The sequence below is a fragment of the Pempheris klunzingeri genome, chromosome 17 (assembly GCF_042242105.1).
Source record: "Pempheris klunzingeri isolate RE-2024b chromosome 17, fPemKlu1.hap1, whole genome shotgun sequence".
NCBI classification, from domain to species: Eukaryota; Metazoa; Chordata; class Actinopteri; order Acropomatiformes; family Pempheridae; genus Pempheris; species Pempheris klunzingeri.
The window spans coordinates 1,830,616-1,850,836 of NC_092028.1; the positions used below are offsets into that span (position 1 = coordinate 1,830,616).

At 44.9% G+C, this 20,221-nt stretch overlaps 1 protein-coding gene across 1 annotated transcript; it reads right to left on the bottom strand.

The window, feature by feature from the left end:
* Positions 1–1,994: 1,994 nt before the first annotated feature.
* LOC139217281 (calpain-15-like) lies at positions 1,995–14,731 on the bottom strand. Its single transcript, XM_070848604.1, has 12 exons — positions 14,571–14,731; positions 9,242–10,307; positions 8,332–8,540; positions 7,970–8,153; positions 6,896–7,119; positions 6,699–6,824; positions 6,139–6,291; positions 5,715–5,876; positions 4,707–4,927; positions 3,976–4,121; positions 3,371–3,549; positions 1,995–2,172 (listed from the first exon to the last, which is right to left on the bottom strand). Exons 1-12 carry the CDS (start codon positions 14,729–14,731, stop codon positions 1,995–1,997), a joined length of 3,009 nt encoding a protein of 1,002 aa, XP_070704705.1.
* Positions 14,732–20,221: the final 5,490 nt, after the last annotated feature.

Here is a 20,221-nt window from a genome sequence, read left to right on the forward strand (position 1 = left end):
AAATAGAGTGCATAAGATGGAACAACAATAAACAAAAAACAGTGGAACTATAAAAGAAGTGCAGCATTAGTGCCAGAGAAGAGGAGTTTTTAGCTTCCTTTTCTAAATATTTATTGCGCTTATTGGATCTGTGAGCACGGCTGATTACACACTGAGCCTCTCCTGTTCTCCACAATAAGAGTCATGAGAGACGGAGCCAGCCGGCCTGTGAATCAGACCTGTGCACCACTTTATGCTGCTAATGAGATCAAACAGAGAAGCAGAGCGCTCGTTTTTCCTGGTGAAACACATAACATGTGGAAAATGTTAAGCCCACAGTTAAAGGTTCAGTTTGTGACTTTTATAAAAAATATCTTTTTGTCAGGTTTGCTGAAACTGTGACTGAACCCTGACAGCAGAACATGAGACGGGTCCTCGGTGAAATAATCTGCCTTGTGCTCCTGATGTACCAGAATCCACCGCGCCTGAACAAAAACAACCAATCAGAGCAGGACGCGTCTCAGAGTCAGTCGCTGCTCCTGCACACGCCGGCAATAAACCTGATCCTCATTTAGAATAATTCATCCGCCTGCAGTTGGTCCACAATGCAGCGTCGCACCTTCTAGCAGGAGGGAAGGGGGGGGCATGACAGGAACACATGTCTCCTGTCATGGCCCCCCTTCAGATCTTCACCTACAAACCCCTGAATGTGCTCCATCCTCTCTCTGAGCTCTTACATCCCATCGAGGTCACTCAGATCAGCTTTGGCCCTCAAACTTTGGAACAACTTTCCTCTCTCGCTCCGTCAGGCTGCCCCCACACTGCCTGTTTGTAAATCCTGTCTAAAAACACACTTCTATTCTTTGGCTTTACAGTCAGTATGGAAGCTTGTATTCCTCTCAGTGTCCCGTTGTTTGTATTATGGTTCGCTGCTTTTAGCTTTTGAATTGTTTAACTTATTGTGTTGTCCTCTGGTTTTTTGCTATGCTGCTGTTGCTTTTAAATGTGCTTTATAAAGAAAGTCGGATTGGACAGACTGATGCCTGAATTTCTTCCGAAAATGTTGCTGAAACAAAAATATGATTTCAATGCATGAATAATTGATTTTCATTGGGACTACTTTCCACCGAAGAAACCGTCCCTATGAAAGCAGCACGGCTGTCCTGTTCTGCCCACTGATGTTTTATTGGACCTGAGTGATATTATTTCTGTCTCCCAGGAGCTCTGACTCTTAAAACAACTGAGCACAGACTGAAGTCTGCCTGCTCACTAAATATCATGTCTCTTTGCAAAAATAGTCCAACCATCATAGGAAACCTGCCTGTTTACCATCAAAGCAGCAGTCAAACAAGCACAGTTCCCCACGCGGTACGGCGCTGAGCTTAACTTCCTATTTGGCGCTTAAGTTAAGGGAAAGTTAAGGGAAACTTAACACACTTAACACAGTCTGAGACTCACTTTCAGATTTGTGAAACCTTTATTGTATTTGTCGTGAAATTGCAAAAAAGGGAGATTTCCCCTTTTTTCACACGTAGACCACATTGGACCAGGTCTCCACCGTACTTAGACCGGTCAGATCTGGACTAGATTATCCCAGAGAGGCTCTTTAAAACACACTCTGTGAAACCTTTTTTCCTGTTATTCGTGCTTTATTTGTGAGACAATGTGGCAAATGACTAGGCTATTGCACGTGATTAAAACAGTGAAATCTCCCTTTTTTGCATTTTCACAAATAGAGTAAAGGTTTCACAAGTATGAAAGTGGGTTTCAGACAGCGTTAGGGCTTTTCCTAAAACGTCTAGCAGTCAGAGGTGGAACAAACTTGTAGTATTGGTCGCTCAGCACTGTAAGTTAAGTTTCCCCATAACTGCTGAATAGGAAGCTAACCTCTGCGTCACCAAAGTGTTGGACTGCTCCTTTAAAGAAGCTGCCTCCACGTTGAGAGCTCCTGATCTCATGTGTAGTGCGTGAAACAGATGTGTGGTCTGACTCATGGCGGACTGGCCGCTCAGCAGTCAGAGGGGTCGGGGCTGATGCAGGCCGGCCGTCTCCGGGCAAAGAGCAGGACTGTGTGTTGCCTTCGAGGGACTCCAGTTTCCCAGAGAAGCCTGGACGGCCTTCCGGTGAGCCAGTCTGTGTGTGATGGAGAATCCAGCGTTTCCCTCCAGCTGAGACAAAACCACGAGCACCTGTCTGAGAGAGAAAGGAAGCCTTGTTCACACCCACATTGAACTGATAGACTCCTGCTGTATGACTGACTATTCATACTTCTTCTTCTTCTGTTGTGTTGATCCGAACTAACTCCTTAAAACACCAAAGTCAAATAATGACACAAACTAAGTGATCCAGGAGGCAGTAGACCAACAACTCCTGTGTTATGTGAGGTAAAGTCACTGTAAAAGATGAGATGAAAGTAGAAATCCTTCTTTTTTACTCACAAATTCAAGAGTAAAAGCTGTCCCAATCATTGTTTTGGTTTCAGAAGCTTTAAGGTTTGGAGAGCTCCACAGGTGTCTGAAGTTCATCCAAGGATAACTCTGGTATTTTCAAACCTGGGACCTATAAGATCATTTTTGTTTAACCAGAAACTGCTGTTATATCGCGCTCTTCAAAGCTACCAGAACCCATTAATAAAAACAGTAATTTTACCTCACTGAACTCAAGCGTTGCTGGTCTACTGTTGCTTCGATCAGTTAGATTGTTTGTGTTATTGCATGTTACACAGATATTGTGTTTGATCCGAACTAACCCTATGAAACACCAAAGTCATACAGAAACACAAACAAGCTAAGTAATAAAGACAGCAGTCGACCAGCAGCTCCTGTGTCCTGTTCTCTAAAATCCCTGTTTTAGTGAATGTAGTCTGGTGTGTGTGCTGTTTGTGGTTAAACCAAAAGGATCTTCCAGGTCTCTCTCTGTAGGGATCCTTTCCATGATGCTGTCACACACTTAGAATAACACTCTGAGCCTGTCAGTGGATCAAACAAGCTCTTTTAGTGGACCTACTGTGATCAGGTGCAGTTGTCCCAAAGGATCACGTTGCAGCCATTGCAGCCCGTTTGGTGGCTGCTGGCTGAGGTGATCTACTGGACCAGTTCCAACACTTTTACTACCTACCAGTCACTCAGACACCAGGATAAGAACAGATAGGACCCAGGTTTAAACATACCGAAGGTATCCTTTAGACATTTTAATCAATCAATCAATCAATCTTTATTTATATAGCGCCAATTCATAACAGCGTTATCTCAAGACCCTTTCCATAAAGAGCAGATCTAGACCAAACTCTTTAATTAGAGAGAGACCAACGATTCAGGAAATCGAAATAATCATAGAATCAAATAATCATTTGTCGTCACTACTTTTCTAACTGATGAGTGCTGCGATGAACCTGTGCAGAGGAGGGATGCTGTCGATGGCTTTGAGGCTGCTGCGTGTCGACACCACGTTGAAGCTGTCGCTACAGTCACAGGACACATGGAGGTGATGTCTGGGGTGTCTGTTTTCCACCATGACGATGAGCCCCGCCCAGCCGTGGGTCAGGTAGTAACATGTCATCCCCTCTCGACCCTGGCGCCATAGGTGGAGGAAGTATTCAGGTCTGTGAAGTACTGTGAAAATACTCCACTACAAGTAACACGTCTTACTTAAGTATGTGAGCATTATCAGCCGAATGTACTGAAAGTATCAAAGCAAAAGTAACTAAAGCTGTCAGACAGATGCAGTGCAGTAAAAAGTACAATATTTACTCTGCCACATGGTGGAGGAGAGGGAGAAAAGTGTATAACATGCATGATCTGAAACATGAGCTGTGAGCAAATCCAATGATAGGGATCTCATGGGGCGTTCGGGAGCTCTTAATCAACACTTTCTCCAGCAGGTAAATCACAGCTGTAAACTGGACCGTGTCTTTAATATGGATTTACCACCTGAACACAGTCACCTGGTAGATCCGCCCCGCTCACACCGCCTGTATTCTGATTATCGCAGCATTACCTCGTGTCTCTCTCCTTTTGTTTCCGTCAGTTGGATGATGGCGTCGGCGATGGTGGTGTTGGAGGCCGTTACCTGCTCCACCATCACCAGTCTGGAGCTGTACACTGCCAGCATGTAACCAGGCACCTCTGATCTGCCGCCACTTGCTGAAAAGACACAACAGTGGCTTAATAACTGATTTAAATAATGTGCTGCAATCCATTTCAGCTGTGGGCGTGTATTTATCAACCTGCTAAAAGTGATTTGGACTCACGTTAGAGACAAGAGTAAAAATCCTTCTTTTTTATTCACAAATGTACGAATAGAAGCTGTTTCTTTGATTTCTTTTGGCTTCAAAGGCTTTAAAGCTTAACACAGCTCCATAGGTTAAGTTAGTTAAAGGACACCACTGGTATTTTTAAACCTGGGCCCTATAAGATCCTTTTTTTTAAACCAGAAACAGCTGTTATATCGCTCTCTTCAAGCCACCAGACTCCATTGAGAAAAACACTAATTCTACCTTGTATAACACAGGATGAGCTGACCCTTGAAAACACCCAAGTCACACAAAAGCACAAGCAAACAAACTGATTGCAGCAGCAGCAGACCAGCAACTCCTTTGTCCTGTGAGGTAAAATCCCTGTTTTAGTGAATGTAGTCTGGTGTGTTTGAAGAGAGTGAGATAACGGCTGTTTGTGGTTAAACCAAAAGGAACAAAAAAAAAATCTGCTGCCTGATGTTGGAGTTCTTACTTGTCCCCTCTGTGCCAGTGCTGTGCCAGTGGTTAAAAGCGCAGCAGAGCACAGCATATTCGCCCGGCTCCAGCATGACGTCGCAGCCCACAAATCTCCTCACCGAGCGCCGGCTGTGGGCCAGCAGGCGACCCAGCGCCAGGGCACCTGAGCTGTCGTAGGACACCCGAAACACCAGCACACACAAATCCAACAGGTGGCTCTCTGCCGTGTCCCATCGCCTGAGGACACAGGAGGAGCAGTCAAGTCTGGGATGCAGAGTATGTATTTAATTTATTATTTCTAAACCAGGGCCATATTTTTACATATTTTGGATATGAAACAACTACAAAAAGTGTTGGAACCGGTCCAGTAGATCACCTCAGCCAGCAGCCACCAAACAGGCTGCAATGGCTGCAACGTGATCCTTTGGGACAACTGCACCTGATCACTTCTGTTTAACCAAAAACATGGTCACTATGTCGCTCTCTTCAAACACACCAGACTCTATTGATAAAAACAGTAATTTACCTCACAGAGCACAGGAGCTGCTGGTCTATAGAGGCTTCAGTCAGTCATTTAGTTTGTTTGGTTGTTGTTCAGATCCAAAACAATATTTGCCAACACACAATATCAAAGATAAAAATAAACTTAAGTGATCAAGGCAGCAGCAGACCTACCTCCTGTGTGCTGTTCTCTAAAATCCCTGTTTTAGTGAATGTAGTCTGGTGTGTGTGCTGTTTGTGGTTAAACCAAAAGGATCTTCCAGGTCTCTCTCTGTAGGGATCCTTTCCATGATGCTGTCACACACTTAGAATAACACTCTGAGCCTGTCAGTGGATCAAACAAGCTCTTTTAGTGGACCTACTGTGATCAGGTGCAGTTGTCCCAAAGGATCACGTTGCAGCCATTGCAGCCCGTTTGGTGGCTGCTGGCTGAGGTGATCTACTGGACCAGTTCCAACACTGCTCAGCATTTGTCTGTCTGTCTGTCTGTCTGTCTGTCTGTCTGTCTGTCTGTCTGTCCTACCTGCTGCCCTGCTGGAACAAAGCCAGCTCAATGGCCGTTCTCTCCAGCACTGTGATGGACACCACCGTCACTGGGACGTCTGCTCCTCGGGGGAAGACCCCCGGTACTCGAACCTCCTGCCAGTCTGAATGTATCTTACAGATATCCACTGAGTCAAAGTACCTGCCAGGGTCAAACACACACTCACAGACATCATGTGTGAACGCATGAAACACACACACACACACACACCCGTATGTGACTTTACAGTTGTTACACCTTTGTTAATTACATATTTGTCAAGTAGATGCAAAGATGTCCTTGAATTTTACTGAGGAATTATAACTTTACTTCCAGAATATATGACACTGTTTAAAGTAGGAGTGTAAAATACATGAAAAGAGATCCCAACGCAGCCTCAAAAGCTTCTTAACTCCTGATGTACCTGATGAAATCCCAGAAGTCCATCCAGAACAGACCGTCCTCGCCCCGCTGGGCGCAGAGGTCCCTCTTCAGGTGCGGAGGCCATTTGGGCCAGTCGTCCGCCCAGGGTCCGGTCCAGGAGAAACGCCCCCACGGGTTCCTCAGCTGCAGTAATCTGAAACAGGGACCAGAGGAAAGAGATCTCAAAATACAGAACGTACAAGCCTAAAAAGAGTAAAATTGCTGTTTTTGTCAATAGAGTCTGGTGGCTTTGAAGAGAGGGATGCAACAGCTTCAGTTCCCTGTCAGACAGCTCTGTCTGATGTAAGGTAAAGCAGTGAAGATAGTCTTAATATATCGCACAGTTAAAGTGATACTGATTTATGTTTTAGGAGGCTTTTAGGAGGCTTAGTGTTTGTGCCGGGACTCCTGCCTGCTTCTCCAAACTGGGGGCGTGTCGACCTCCATCTACTGTAGGTGACACACAGACTGTAGAGAAGGAGCTCAGACAACCACACTTCAAATAATCTGAACTATCCCTTTAATCCACCCATACATTTCCAGTTCTGTCTCCTGTGTCACCTGTGACCGTCTACGTCTCTCACATCCAGGACAGAGTAAGCATGTCGTGGACGCAAACCCAGGGACTCGTACTCCGAGTCATCCACCTTCATGTTCCCACCTCCACAAGACGCCCCCATCAGGAATCTAGAAAGATCAGAACGGTTCAGGATTCATGTTTTACCGGATTAAACAGAAAGATTAACCTCTCCACTCACCCTGCTTCTTTGGAGCTCAGCATCTTGGCCCAGATGAGGTCCGTGTCGATGGGCTCTTCCTTGGGGTTGGTGGTGCTGACCTGGAGGGCGAGCGACTCGCAGGGGGCCCCGGTCAGCGTGGACAGGCCCTCGATAGCACGACCTGCCTGCAAAGCAAAGTAGGAACCGTGGAGCTTGGCCAGCGCTTTTTCAATCAGAGCAACCCAAAGCTGCTTCCGCTGGGCCTGGAGAAGGGATATGAGAAAAAAGGATTAGGAGAACTTATAGTTAAGTAATTATCTCCTGCACCAGCTTAAAAATCATATCTGCTGATGGGCAGAGGAATCTGAACTCAAGATGGAAATATCCAAAGAATACTGGTACATTATGTTTAAAGAAGTCCAGTATTTTTAAACTGAGGCCCCTCTTGTACATATTTTGGTATATAAATGACTGGTAGGTAGTAAAAGTGTTGGAACTGGTCCAGTAGATCACCTCAGCCAGCAGCCACCAAACGGGCTGCAATGGCTGCAACGTGATCCTTTGGGACAACTGCACCTGATCACAGTAGGTCCACTAAAAGAGCTTGTTTGATCCACTGACAGGCTCAGAGTGTTATTCTAAGTGTGTGACAGCATCATGGAAAGGATCCCTACAGAGAGAGACCTGGAAGATCCTTTTGGTTTAACCACAAACAGCACACACACCAGACTACATTCACTAAAACAGGGGTTTCACACAAGAGTTGCGAGTCAACTGCTGTCTTGATTTCTTGGCTTGTTTGTGTTTCTGTATGACTTTGGTGTTTTACAGGGTTAGTTTGCATCAAACACAATATTTGTGTAACACGCAATAACACAAACAAACTAACTGATCGAAGCAGCAGCAGACCAGCAACTCCTGTGTTCTGTGAGGTAAAATTACTGTTTTTATTAATGGAATCTGGTGGCTGAATATGGGTAAGTGCTTCCTACAGCCCCATTTAAAAAACCTGAACTATCCCCAAATATGTGGCATGTGTTTGTCCCATTTGTAGCAGCAAGTTGAAAAGCAATAGGATTTCCGCTTTAGAGCATTCAGAGTTGACTGTTGCACCTGAGAGAAGAGCAGGTGGGCGCTCTCGTCACACGGCAGCATGTCGTCCACCAGCACCGTGGTCCACGAGCCGTCTTTGCACAGACGCACCTGATAGGCTCCTTCTGCACACAGCGAGCGAGTCACCATCACCTTCTCCACCAGCTCGGGACGTTCAGCCAGAACAGCCAAGGCACTCAGGAACCTGTTCTCCCAAAGTAAAAGTACAGACGTATTGTCAGTGAAATGTAGTAAAGTACTGTGTACAGACCACTGGTGGAAGAAATACTCAGATCCTTTATGTAAAAATATTCACAGTAAAAGTACTGCAGTATTTTCTATGTGTGTACTCGGCTTTAATGTTCGGGGAGGATCTGGCTCACCAGCAGTTACCCAGAAGCCCCTGCAGGATGTCAGATGGGCGAGGCGTGCGGAAAATGGACCACTTGACCGCGCGGTCTCTCAGGTTGCAGCAGTTGATCTCCTGAGGACGAAGCCACTTCCTGACCCGGTGCTGCACGCTGTCGTCCATGGGGAAGCCCACGGACTTGGGACCTGGAGGGAAGCTGTCGTCCACGAACGTCACTGTGTTCTGGGAAAGAGTCCCATCACACAAACATCACTTTCGTTGCAGGGAGAAGGGCCTGTGCTGAGCTTAACATGGCTGCCAGTGCTCAGTCTCAGTATTATCGCTGTCAGGGGTTGTCTTGGTTTTATCTGTGGTTTTAGACAGATCTGAGGCTGTTTTCAGATGAAACGTTTCATGTGATTAAATGAGAAATTCTGATGTTGAGGCAACGTTTGTGTTTTGTGTCTTGTGTCTCTAAGTCACTGGTTACTGTTCTCACCTGCACCTGATCACAGTAGGTCCACTAAAAGAGCTTGTTTGATCCACTGACAGGCTCAGAGAGCATGACAGCACACACACCAGACTACATTCACTAAAACAGGGATTTTAGAGAACAGGACACAGGAGCTGCTGCTCTGCTGCTGCCTCAGTTTGTTTGTTATTGTATGACTTGAGTCATAGTGAGCGTTTTAAAGGATTAGTTCACATGGTTTCGTGTCCTGCAGGTTAAAATCACTAGTTTACTCCACTGCAACTTTTCCCTGCGACGCTCTAAAACAGTTGCCTCATCATAAATCTGTCTGATGTCGGTCTGAACTGGGCTTAAAACATCACAATGAAGGAGCTAAACACACATTTGAGTGGAAGGAGGCTTTAAATCAGAGTACAGAGCTAGTATAAATGTTGATCTTGAGAGGTGATGCCTTGACGAGTCGTATACAGACCTCTCTGCAGAAGCTGACGATGTTCTCCCACAGCTCTTTGGCCTCTCCTTCGTCGCTCTGTCGCAGCGCCTCCACCAGCATGCTCTCCTTCCTCTTTGGGGACAGAGCTGCTTTGAGCTGCTGAGGAGTGTGGCAGGCCAGGCAGTGTTTGGCTTTGTCCTTGTTAATGAGCGTGCATGCGGGACAGGACCACTCCCCCGTCCTGCTAACTGGAGCTCCACATGCTGGGAATGATGCAGAGGCATCTGCTGCAGGGGACATTTCCTCCTTCAGGATGCTGAGCCGTCTGCCGGGCAGCAGCTCTGGCTGGGCAGGGAGATGAGAAACAGCCAGTGTTGACGGAGAGGGACTGAGGCTATGTGTTTGACTGAGGCAAACATCTGGGGGGGGCACCTCTCTGCGACTGCAGGGAACAGGATTATTATGACCTGAAGACGCTACACTGAGCGCGGAGGAGTCCGTGTGTGGAAATGAAGCTTCTACCGGCAAACACTCTCCTCGGGTTGATATGGAGAGGGACAGCGCTCCCGCTGCAGCTTCTGGTCGCTGCTCTGCTGTTTGACTGCAGACTTCAGGCATGAGCAGGGCGTCTGCGGGGATCTGAGGGAGAGACAGTTTGCGTGGGCCTCCACAGGCAGAGCAGGACATGGAGGTAGGGGTGTTCTGCAGAGTGCACCTCAAACATTCCCAAGCCAGGCTGTTTTTATCTACATCCTGTGGCTGTTTTTTCTTTGGCTCAGCAGATGACGGCCTCAGGGGACCGGAGCAGCTACTGGAGCGCTGAGGCCGGGGCTGGTCCTCAGACGAGCCCCGGGGGTGGTGGTCCGCTGGCCCGGTGTAGCCGCACAGGGAGCAGGCCAGGCTGTCGCGGGAGTTGGCCAGCGTGCAGCGTGGGCAGGACCAGCGACCGTCCTCCCTGCTGGTCCCGTGCCACATCCACCGGGCGTCGGGTCTTCGCCGAGGGGCTTCACAGATGGAGCAGCGGGGGGCGCCGGCTGCGTTTAGGAAAGTACAACAGCCACAAGCCCACTGGCTCCTCTGCATGGGCATCGAACCAGAAGAGAAACTGGAGAGAAAACACAACAGTTTATATTTATCTCATTAGATATTCTATCATGTGCTATTGTTTCCATTCCTATTATAGATTTATTTCATGGTTAGAAATGACTTAAACTGTATAGAAACTGTCTGCAGCGGAAACTGTAAAATCCCATGGGGGGGAAAGGGAGGAAAAAGCGGGGAAGAAGGGGGAAGAATCCAAATATAAATGGGTGCATTAGCAGGTTTTGCATTTTTCCATACCCTGTGGTGGCCGGGAGGAGAAAATTAAAATTCATGAATATGGAAATGACACGAGAAGCTGCACTACAGCAAAAACATCAACTGCTCTTCACCTGGTAGCACAGAGAATGATAGATGACCCCACATTTGTGGTTTCTCATACATTTTTCCAGCTGTTTGGCGATCAGTAAGATAAGTTAACAGTGAGTGCAGAGCCTTCGTCCCTTTGTAACACACTGAATATGTTTCCCAAACACCGTTAAACATCTAAGATTTATGTTCCAGAGCAGACCCAGATTATCTGTGCAGTGGCATCCAGGGGGAAATTTAGACTTGAGGATCCAGGGGGACATCTGTGTGGAGGCTGGCCCACATTTTGGAGCTGTGCTTTAAGTAGATTTGGCATCAAGCCCGAAACTTCCAGCAGAGCCCGACCTGGACGGGTTACTGCAGTGCAAAGTGTCTCTGGGATGCAGGTGTGCCAGTGACGCAGCGCTCAGCCTCTGAACAGTGGTGGAAACTAACAAAGCAGAAATACTTTGAGTATTTGTGCAGAGGGTAATGAAGGGAGTCTGGGGGCTCCTCCTGTACAGTAGCAGAGTGTTTCTGCTCCACTATCTCATTATCTTTGACCTTTCAGATGCAGATCAGACTGAACCGAGCTGCCTTCGCTGTTTATCATTTATCTTTTGGATATTGCTGTACACGTATGCTGCTTATTTTCTGTGCTGTATTGTTGTATTTGTGTATCCTGTGAAGCAGTTTGTCTGAAAAAGGAGCTATACGCATAAAAACAGCTTTAGTATGTTGATGACAAACATTAAACTTTACGGCTGCAGATTAATTTGACCATTAATCGTTTGGTCTATAAAACAAGGTGACCTGTCTCAGTTCGTCTGACAAAAAGTCCCAAACCTAAAAAATATTCAATCCATTAGAAAACAAAACCAAGAAAAGCTGCAAATTTTCACATTTGAGGACCTGGAACAGTCGGATTTTTGGAATCAATGCTGGAGATTAGATTAATTAGTCGATTATCAAACTAGGTGATCGACTGCTCTGCAGCTCTGTACAAAACACCAAGGCAGCACTTAAAAGACACTTAGTGGTGGTTGGAGCTCATAAACACAACAACAACAGCAACAACAATAATACTAATAATAATGATGATGATGATGATGATGATAATAATAATAACTGGTATTCACTTTAGCTGATGTTTTTTTTATCTATTTCATTTATTAACTAAAAAGTTTATTGAACTTAACCTCTAATCTCTAGCTAAAATAACGCAGTGACACATGAATGGAGCAGAAACACTTTGCTGGGTCACGTTTGTATTTTGGTTTGTAGATTTTACTACATTTTGAGGGTAAATCTATAAATTCCCAGAACACCTTCATCATCTGATATAAAACACATTTATAGTTTCATCAATCCTGAAACAATCAAAGGTCTTTAAACTGAACTGACTCACTCAATTATTTACTGCTGCTGACTGAAAATGATGATGATGATGATGATGATGTTCTGGATAATGTGTCCTTACAGTAAATATATATATATATATATATATATATATATATATATATGATCATTTAGGAAGGAGTTTTCAGAGTCCACTTACTTTTCCATGAACACAGGACTCGTCTAAAACACAGTAAAAACTTTTTGGGTGATTTCTGTGAAAAAGTTGTGAATTATTAGTCACTTAACTTAATTAACTTCATTATTCAGATCAAACACTTTCTCTGTAATAAAGAATAAAAGTGGACACAGTATCCTAACGGCTCTGCCTACATGTATGGGTACATGTCTTTTTCTTTCTTCTCACTTTCCATAGAGGGGTGTTAAGACCAGATCTCTTCTCTTCTTCCTCTAACTTAAAACAATATCTTGGAACATAGATGACGTATCTGATATTATGTTTGGATACAGTATAATATATATATTAGATATTTTTAAATATGGCTTTTGTATTACTGTCCTTCACTGTGTACCTGATTCTTTGCACTTTAGTGAACCACACCTGCCGTCACAGAGCTTCTCAGCCTGTTAGTGTGATTCATAAATATGGCTGTGGTTTCCATTTTTCAAACATTTACAGCTAACAAAGATCCCACTAGGATCGAATTATTAAACCTTTCGTGGCGTGGAGTGAGCACTCTTGATTTTCCAATATAAGAAAACATGGAGATGCATTAAAATCCTTCTATTTCTCCACAAATCTACCAGAGATTTAGAGAATCCACTGCACAGAGGTTCACTACAATCACTGGAACTGCAATGAAACCACACTTGAAAACCTTTGTTTTTTGTTTCAGATGTCGCTGGTGAGCCATTTCGGTCTTAATGCATCGCACGAAATGCAGAGTGCAGAGTGCAAATGCAGAGTCTGTGGACGCAAAGTCCCTCGTGCGAGTATTTCCAGACGACCGTCTACAGCTCAACCATCAGGGATTTCCCTGGTAGTACTTTTCCAGTCAGAGGGTAACCTGACTCCTGCTGGGACCGAGTCTGATGGAGGTCGGGACGATGTGGCAGCACAGAGGACGGTCCGCGCTCAGAGCATTAGACAGAGACACAGTAATAATTAATAAGTGGAGATTTGAACAAAACTCAGGAAGGCAGGGGTTCATACTTCGTATCGACCAATTCATGAAACATTCATGAGCGCACGCTGGAGCCCAGGACGTCCACACAAGTGAGGAATTTAAATTAAACACCCACTTCATTCAGCCAGTGCATCTAAGGTGCAGTGTGTGCCCTAACAACATTAGCACATCATCGAAATCACTCCTACTGTGTACGTAGAATTAACAAACAGGAAGACTTTCCTGGCCTTTAGCTGGTGTTTACATTGTGTGCTAATGGGTCACACTTGGCAGAGACCAGTGCTGGTTTGTTTCTTAGATCCAAATAGACCTTTGGCACTAATACTGAGACTTCTTTCTGCCCGTAGTTCTGCTGATACGATGCATTCACGAGTATTGTATAACCAGGAGTTGTGTTGGTGTGCCGCCAGTCCTCTTGGTGATTTCCCTGGACAGATTCCCACCCGGAGAGTGGAGAGGGCTCGGTTTGGTGACCTCAGGACTGCATCTCTGCTTTTTGCTGATATTGTTGTTTTATGGGCTTATAGGATAACTCCGGTATTTTTAGCCGTTATATCACTGGGCTCAAAGCCACCAGATTCCATTGACAAAAACAGTAGTTTCCCACGGTAGTCGCTGGTCTACTGTTGCCTTGATCGGTTAGTTAGCTTGTGTTATTGTGGGACTTTGGTGTTTTAAATAGTTAGTTTGGACCCAACACAATATTTGTGTAACAAATTTAGTGGACCCACTGTGATTACATCGCAGTCTTCTTTAAGACTCTTTAGAGGATTAGTGTTGACATTTAGTACAGATGTACTGGCTGCCGGCTGAGGTGATCTACTGTAAATCCTGTATTCACATCTGTACGTAGCCGTTAAATGCTGATGTTTAAAGTGTTCAGCTTTGTTGTCCTGTTGTTCCTGTGCGTACATGAGAGCAGCTGGAAAACGAGGCAGATTCCTTGTATGTGTACAATTTGAATTGAATTGAATTGTGATTTAATCCATCAGGTTTGTGTGCGGTAGCTTCTGATTTCATTGTGATCTGATGTTTCCATTTTAACCTCATTTGATGCAGTTGTATCTTAATTCTGTTACAGGCCCGTACCCGAAGCCCAGGTATCAGAATCGGGGGTATGGGGGCTGGAGAAGGGGGATCGGTGCCGTGGCGCTTCACCTCACGACAGAGATCAAGTGAGATTAAGTGAGTAAGGGATCATTTAAATCATCTGGTAACTTCACATGAGATGTGTTTGGGTCTGACAGATGAAGCTCAGCCGGTCAGTAACTGATGGATCACTTTGTGGTAGTGAATCAGAGCAGCACATCAAACAGTCACCTCCTCCACCAACCAGTTTGTCTGGGGGGGTTTGTGAGTTTTGAGACCCCCTGGAACTCAGACTTGTGCTTCTTGATGCTGATTGGCTCAAAGCCTGTGTGCTCGTCTCTTACCTGCGCTCTCTGTGCCTGCCGACTCTGGGAAGCTGCCGAGGGATGGAGGTGCTTTGGCTGCTCCTCAGACATCCCATGATGGGGGAGGGGGGCAGAGCTGCGCCGCGGGGGGCGCCGTCGCCGTCGCCCTCGTCAGCGAGGGACGACGTAGAACCTCCCATGATGCTGCTGGCTCAAGTGGAGGGACCCTGAGGGAGGAGGCAGAGGGAGACAAACCATATTCTCTGATTCCAGCTTCTCAGATTACAAAGATTTCATCTATAAAATCAAACTCGTTATCTTTTTATCTTTGGGTTTGTTTTTAGTTTTTTCAATATGCCACCTTGGTCTCTGAGGAATGACTGCAGAGAACTTATTTCTCACTATTTCCTGATATTTTAATAAAGAGAATCTGAGGATGAATCAATAATAAGAATACTTGCATAGATGCGTGCTGGTTTTAGATGCACATTAAGCAGATTCATGGTTTACCAGTGGGTTTTTTTTGTATGACAGACTTACAGTTTAGTGGCAACAAACAGAATTTACATTTTCTGTCAAATACGTAGGAAATGTAGGGTTTAAACATTTTTCTGAAGTTTGTTTAAGTTGCGTTAGAGTTCATGTTTGTCCACACAGAGGTGTGTATCTTCCACCTGTTTGGTCCTCGGTGGTTTAGAAGCTGAATTATATGTAAAATTAAACTTTTGCATATAACTGAACGACTGTTACATTCAAGCTGTCACCAAATGAGCTCATACACTGCTGATTATATATAGTGGAGTGGAGTTTTTAAATCTGTGGCCTGGTGAAATATAACCGCTGTGGCGCACCAGAAGTGATGTGCTGTATGTGAGTGAGCGGTTTGAAGGGAGCAGCCAGGAGCCTGGAGGAGACGCCGAAGAAGCTCCAGATAGAAAAGACCTGACAGGTGGGTACATACAGACTACTTGGAGCGGGCCATGCAGCCTCAACATCCACTCTGGATTACTGTCTTGGAGCGCTGATGTTATTTCTACTGTATTTCCAGTGTTTGTGTAATAACTGTCATTACCAGAAGGGGAAACAAAGGCTCCACGCTGCAGCTTCACGCCAACAAGGACGACAAATCTCAGGGAATAAATGGGAACTCAAACATCAAACATACGTTTCCATGACAACTGGACAAACAGCTTCTGCCGAGGGAGATCATGTGATCCGATCGACAGCAACACAGCGGACCCCTTCTGCCAACTGCTGTTTCCAAGGTCAAGACGGAGCTCTCGGTCCCACGTCAGAGCATCCTGGAAGATCTGGCTCATAGTTTCAACTCCCCAAACCTTCACTTCAGCCCTGCACTGACATTATTAGAGCCCCACACTCACAGCACAATAAACTCACTCTAATTACATGAAAACTGGTATGAACCTTCAGACCTCAAACTGAAGACTAGTTTTCTATTGATTAGTTTAAAACTGCAGCACAGTGGTGGGTGACATTGCTCATACAGATGTCATTCATTGCTTGTTTTTGGTGCCTCCCTGCTCACAGTTGTGTCCTTGAACGAGGCCTGAGAATCTCTCTGATCACCTCCTGAGCTCCAGACACACGGACCAGAGGACATGCAGCATGTTCTCTGGTGGAAATACAAAATCACACCGCACAGCACTTGTCTGCTTCTTTGTCTGGTTTGTCTGGGCGGTTTTAATTTGTCTCCAAGTGCAAAAAAGCAACAATCAATACATTCGAGATGAAGATCCCAAGATTTAAAAGTGAATAAACGATCTGTGGTGTGAATTCCTCCGTACCTCAATGCAGATGCTCCCCTGCTGATACTGAAGTTCACACAGACTTCAGGGAACCTGGAGCACCTGCAGTACAGCTGGTGGCTGGATGGGAAACTGCAGCAGAGCGAGAGGACATCCGAAGGGAGAGCCGCGCTGTGACCGGCCGGACTCACCTGCCTGCAGAGCGGACACGATGAGCACGAGGAGGACGAAGATTCCCGCCTGCTGTCTCCACAGATCTCCATGCATCCTCTCTGATTTAAGCCCCGATGTGCACAGTCACCACGGCTCTCCTCTCATCAGCACCGCCAAGCCACCGGGCATTAAAACACTTCCTGTTATAAAATTCAAAATAAAAGTGCTGTTAACCAACATGGTTTCCAGTAAAACCAATGGTAGAAGTACAGCAATAATAATAATAATAAGGACCAAATAAATTATTGCATTTACTACTCAAACACTTTGTATTTATCACTCTATTCTTTTTGTCATTTTTGAGCTATTTCTGGTACGACGTATCATATTATTGGATTATATCATTATAAAATGATCGATGTGCTCATGGGTTTAATGCTGCAGCTGGTGGAGGGACAGTAAACTTTGGATGTTACTCTACATACTGCTGGGTTTGATTATATATCTTATATTTCTAATCTGAATCTGAAAAGTACCTAAAGCTGTAGTGGAATAAAAAGGACATCATTTCCCTCTGACATGTGGTAGAGTAGATGTAAATACACTTGTCCTTAAGTATAAAGTGCTTAAGTTAATGTACCAACTTCCACACTCCGATGTCTAAAAAATACAAATTACAATTCAAAATGATAAATGGCGCATTACTTTACTTGCCACTGTTATTCAGTCTTAGTGGGCTGCTGTGCTTCCAGAGCCACTGTGTGTACAGACCAGGGTTTAAATAAAACAGAGGAAGCTGTAGATGGTCAGAGACTTCAGATTGTGTCTGTCGACTCTTTTTCTCACATCATCGTCATCATTCCACATCAGTGAGTACAAGAAAAAAACAAAATGACTATTACAGCAGTACAATGACTATGACTGTTGATTGTACCTCTATAATTACAACCTTTAAGGTGACATCTTCTCATTGCTGCTTTTGTCCAAATAACAGCCCAAAATCCAAAGATATTATTTTTTACAATCTCAACGAATCACCACATTTGGAAGTCTGCAGTCAGAGAATGTTTGACTTATCTGCATTATAAATGACTTGGACAGTTAATCAGTTGACAAAATTGCATTTCATGTGAATTAATTAACTTCTTAATTGTTTGAATACTAACTATGATCCACAGAGACCAACATGAGCAACATGAGCACTAACTGGTGTCACATTGTGTTCAGAGACTACAACCTGGGAACAGGTGATCATTTCTATTCCTCACCAACACTTGCTCAGTTGCTCTTTTATTTTGAAGGTAACTTCCGTCAGCTGTCGGCTAGCTGTGGCTAACTCTCGTTAGCTTAGCACAAATCTCCTTCAGCCCTCCGCCGTGGAAAAGGTTTTCTCTCCTCCAGGGACACGTTAGCAGGACAGGACGCCGGTCGGTCAGCCGCAGGGGCGGAGGGGCATCTTATCCGGTTAAGATGGGCATCTTCTGCCCCCCATCACGGTCCTGGATGATGGAAACTGAACCCCTGTCCGTCCGCATCCATCATCCCCACCAAACTCCACTGTAAAAGTAACACTTCTGTTACCTGGCTTGTGGACAAGCTGTAAAACATAAATTTAAGTTTTTCTGACAAATCATGGCCGCTTCCTGCTTAATTCGGCATATAAATAACTTTACAAACAGCACTTTATTTCTAGGTTTTAACCAAAGCGTTACATGGTTGTAGCTCGGCGTTTAACACGGTTCAAATGTTGTACATCTCAAAGACTTTTCTGTCTTATTAACAAAACAATTAACTTATAAACTGAGAATCGTTTCTCAGAAAAACCACTGGATATTCGGAGTTAATTCGGCATAATTTACTAGATATGAATCTCTCAGTTTACCATCAATGTCGGCTGGTTTTTGTTGGAGAACAAGTTTGTGCCCCTGTTAAAAGTTGTCATTTTGTTATTGGAGTCTGGAATGATATTCTAATCTACCTTTATCGAACTGTAAGACAGAACAAAAGTGATTTCTGTTCTATTTTTGGCCGCCATTCTCTGAAACTGTTAAAGCAGGTGATGGAGAAGGAGCGCGAGCCACGGCTCCCACGTAACGATAAAAGTCACGTGTTGAGGACAGATGGACAGGTGAGAACAGGTGAGGAGAACAGGTGAGGACAGGTGAGGTGGACAGGTGAGGACAGGTGAGGTGGACAGGTGAGGAGGACAGATGAGGACAGGTGAGGTGGACAGGTGAGGACAGGTGAGGAGGACAGGTGAGGAGGACAGATGAGGACAGGTGAGGTGGACAGGTGAGGAGGACAGATGAGGACAGGTGAGGACAGGTGAGGAGGACAGATGAGGACAGGTGAGGACAGGTGAGGAGAACAGGTGAGGACAGGTGAGGACAGGTGAGGAGGACAGATGAGGACAGGTGAGGACAGGTGAGGAGAACAGGTGAGGACAGGTGAGGACAGGTGAGGAGGACAGATGAGGACAGGTGAGGAGGACAGATGAGGACAGGTGAGGACAGATGAGGACAGGTGAGGACAGGTGAGGACAGGTGAGGTGGACAGGTGAGGAGGACAGGTGAGGTGGACAGATGAGGACAGGTGAGGAGGACAGGTGAGGTGGACAGATGAGGACAGGTGAGGAGGACAGGTGAGGTGGACAGGTGAGGACAGGTGAGGAGGACAGGTGAGGTGGACAGGTGAGGACAGGTGAGGACAGGTGAGGTGGACAGGTGAGGACAGGTGAGGAGGACAGGTGAGGTGGACAGGTGAGGACAGGTGAGGAGGACAGGTGAGGACAGGTGAGGATCTGTGTGTGTTTTCTTTACCTTCTACTGTTGATGTGTCTGTTTGTACCTGTATGTAAATGAAACGGCCACAATAAAGGATTTGTTACTAGTTCCTGTTCTTCAGTAGTAGAACTACTGTTGTACTTTTTACTCTGTGATTCAGATTAATAACACTGAATATAATCTACTACTATATTGTGATGTATTATTACCAGTGGTAGAAAGTATATTTACTCACTCAGTAAATGTACTTTCTACCACTTAGGTTTAATTCTGAGGTACTTTTACCTTTATTTTATACTACTAGGGAAATATTGTACTTTCCACTCTGTGACATTTGTCCGACAGCTTTAGTTACTTTACACATGAAGAGTTTACGACCAAAAACACACGATGAATTTATAAAACATGACGATGTGCCACAGATTAAACTATCCAGCAGAATCTAAAGTGAAATGATGCTTATGTGTTCAGCATCAGTAATAATATTATATTTTAATATAATAGGATTTACTGGGTACAATAATGGAACTCACCGCCCAACAACTACTGTAATACTTTAAGTTACTTATTATTATTATTATTACTTTAATAACTTTAACTACATGGGTCCGTCTTCCTCTGCTGATTATTACAGAGTATTAAGATCATATTAGATTGATCCAAAGGGAGACATTCAAAAGCTTTAAAGTAAAGTATGATTTGATGCTCATACTGTAAGTAGATTTTTACTTGTAACAGAGTATGTTTAACTCTTCTTCCACCACCGCCAAAGGGTCTGTTTGGCTCAGTTTGGGGCCGCTCACAGAAGGTGACACAGGAAAACTATCCTGCCCCAGAAAAAGGTGACTAAGTACATTCAGTCAAACACTGAACAGAGCTAGAGGAAGATTTGAGATCAAAAAAACTGTCTAGTTGTTGCATTTCAGACGTCAGAGTTATCTTTTCCTTTTGTATGTGTGATTATATATGAACTGTAAGATCATGTGAT

Bases quoted from the DNA above. Each gene is read 5' to 3' on its own strand.
- LOC139217281 (XM_070848604.1), bottom strand. From the start codon at position 14,731: ATGGGAGGTTCTACGTCGTCCCTCGCTGACGAGGGCGACGGCGACGGC. The intron at 6,292-6,698 runs GTGACACAGGAG...TCCCTGTTTCAG, and splicing joins AGAGACGTAGACGGTCACAG to ATTACTGCAGCTGAGGAACC. The intron at 5,877-6,138 runs GTACATCAGGAG...TGACCCTGGCAG, and splicing joins GACTTCTGGGATTTCATCAG to GTACTTTGACTCAGTGGATA.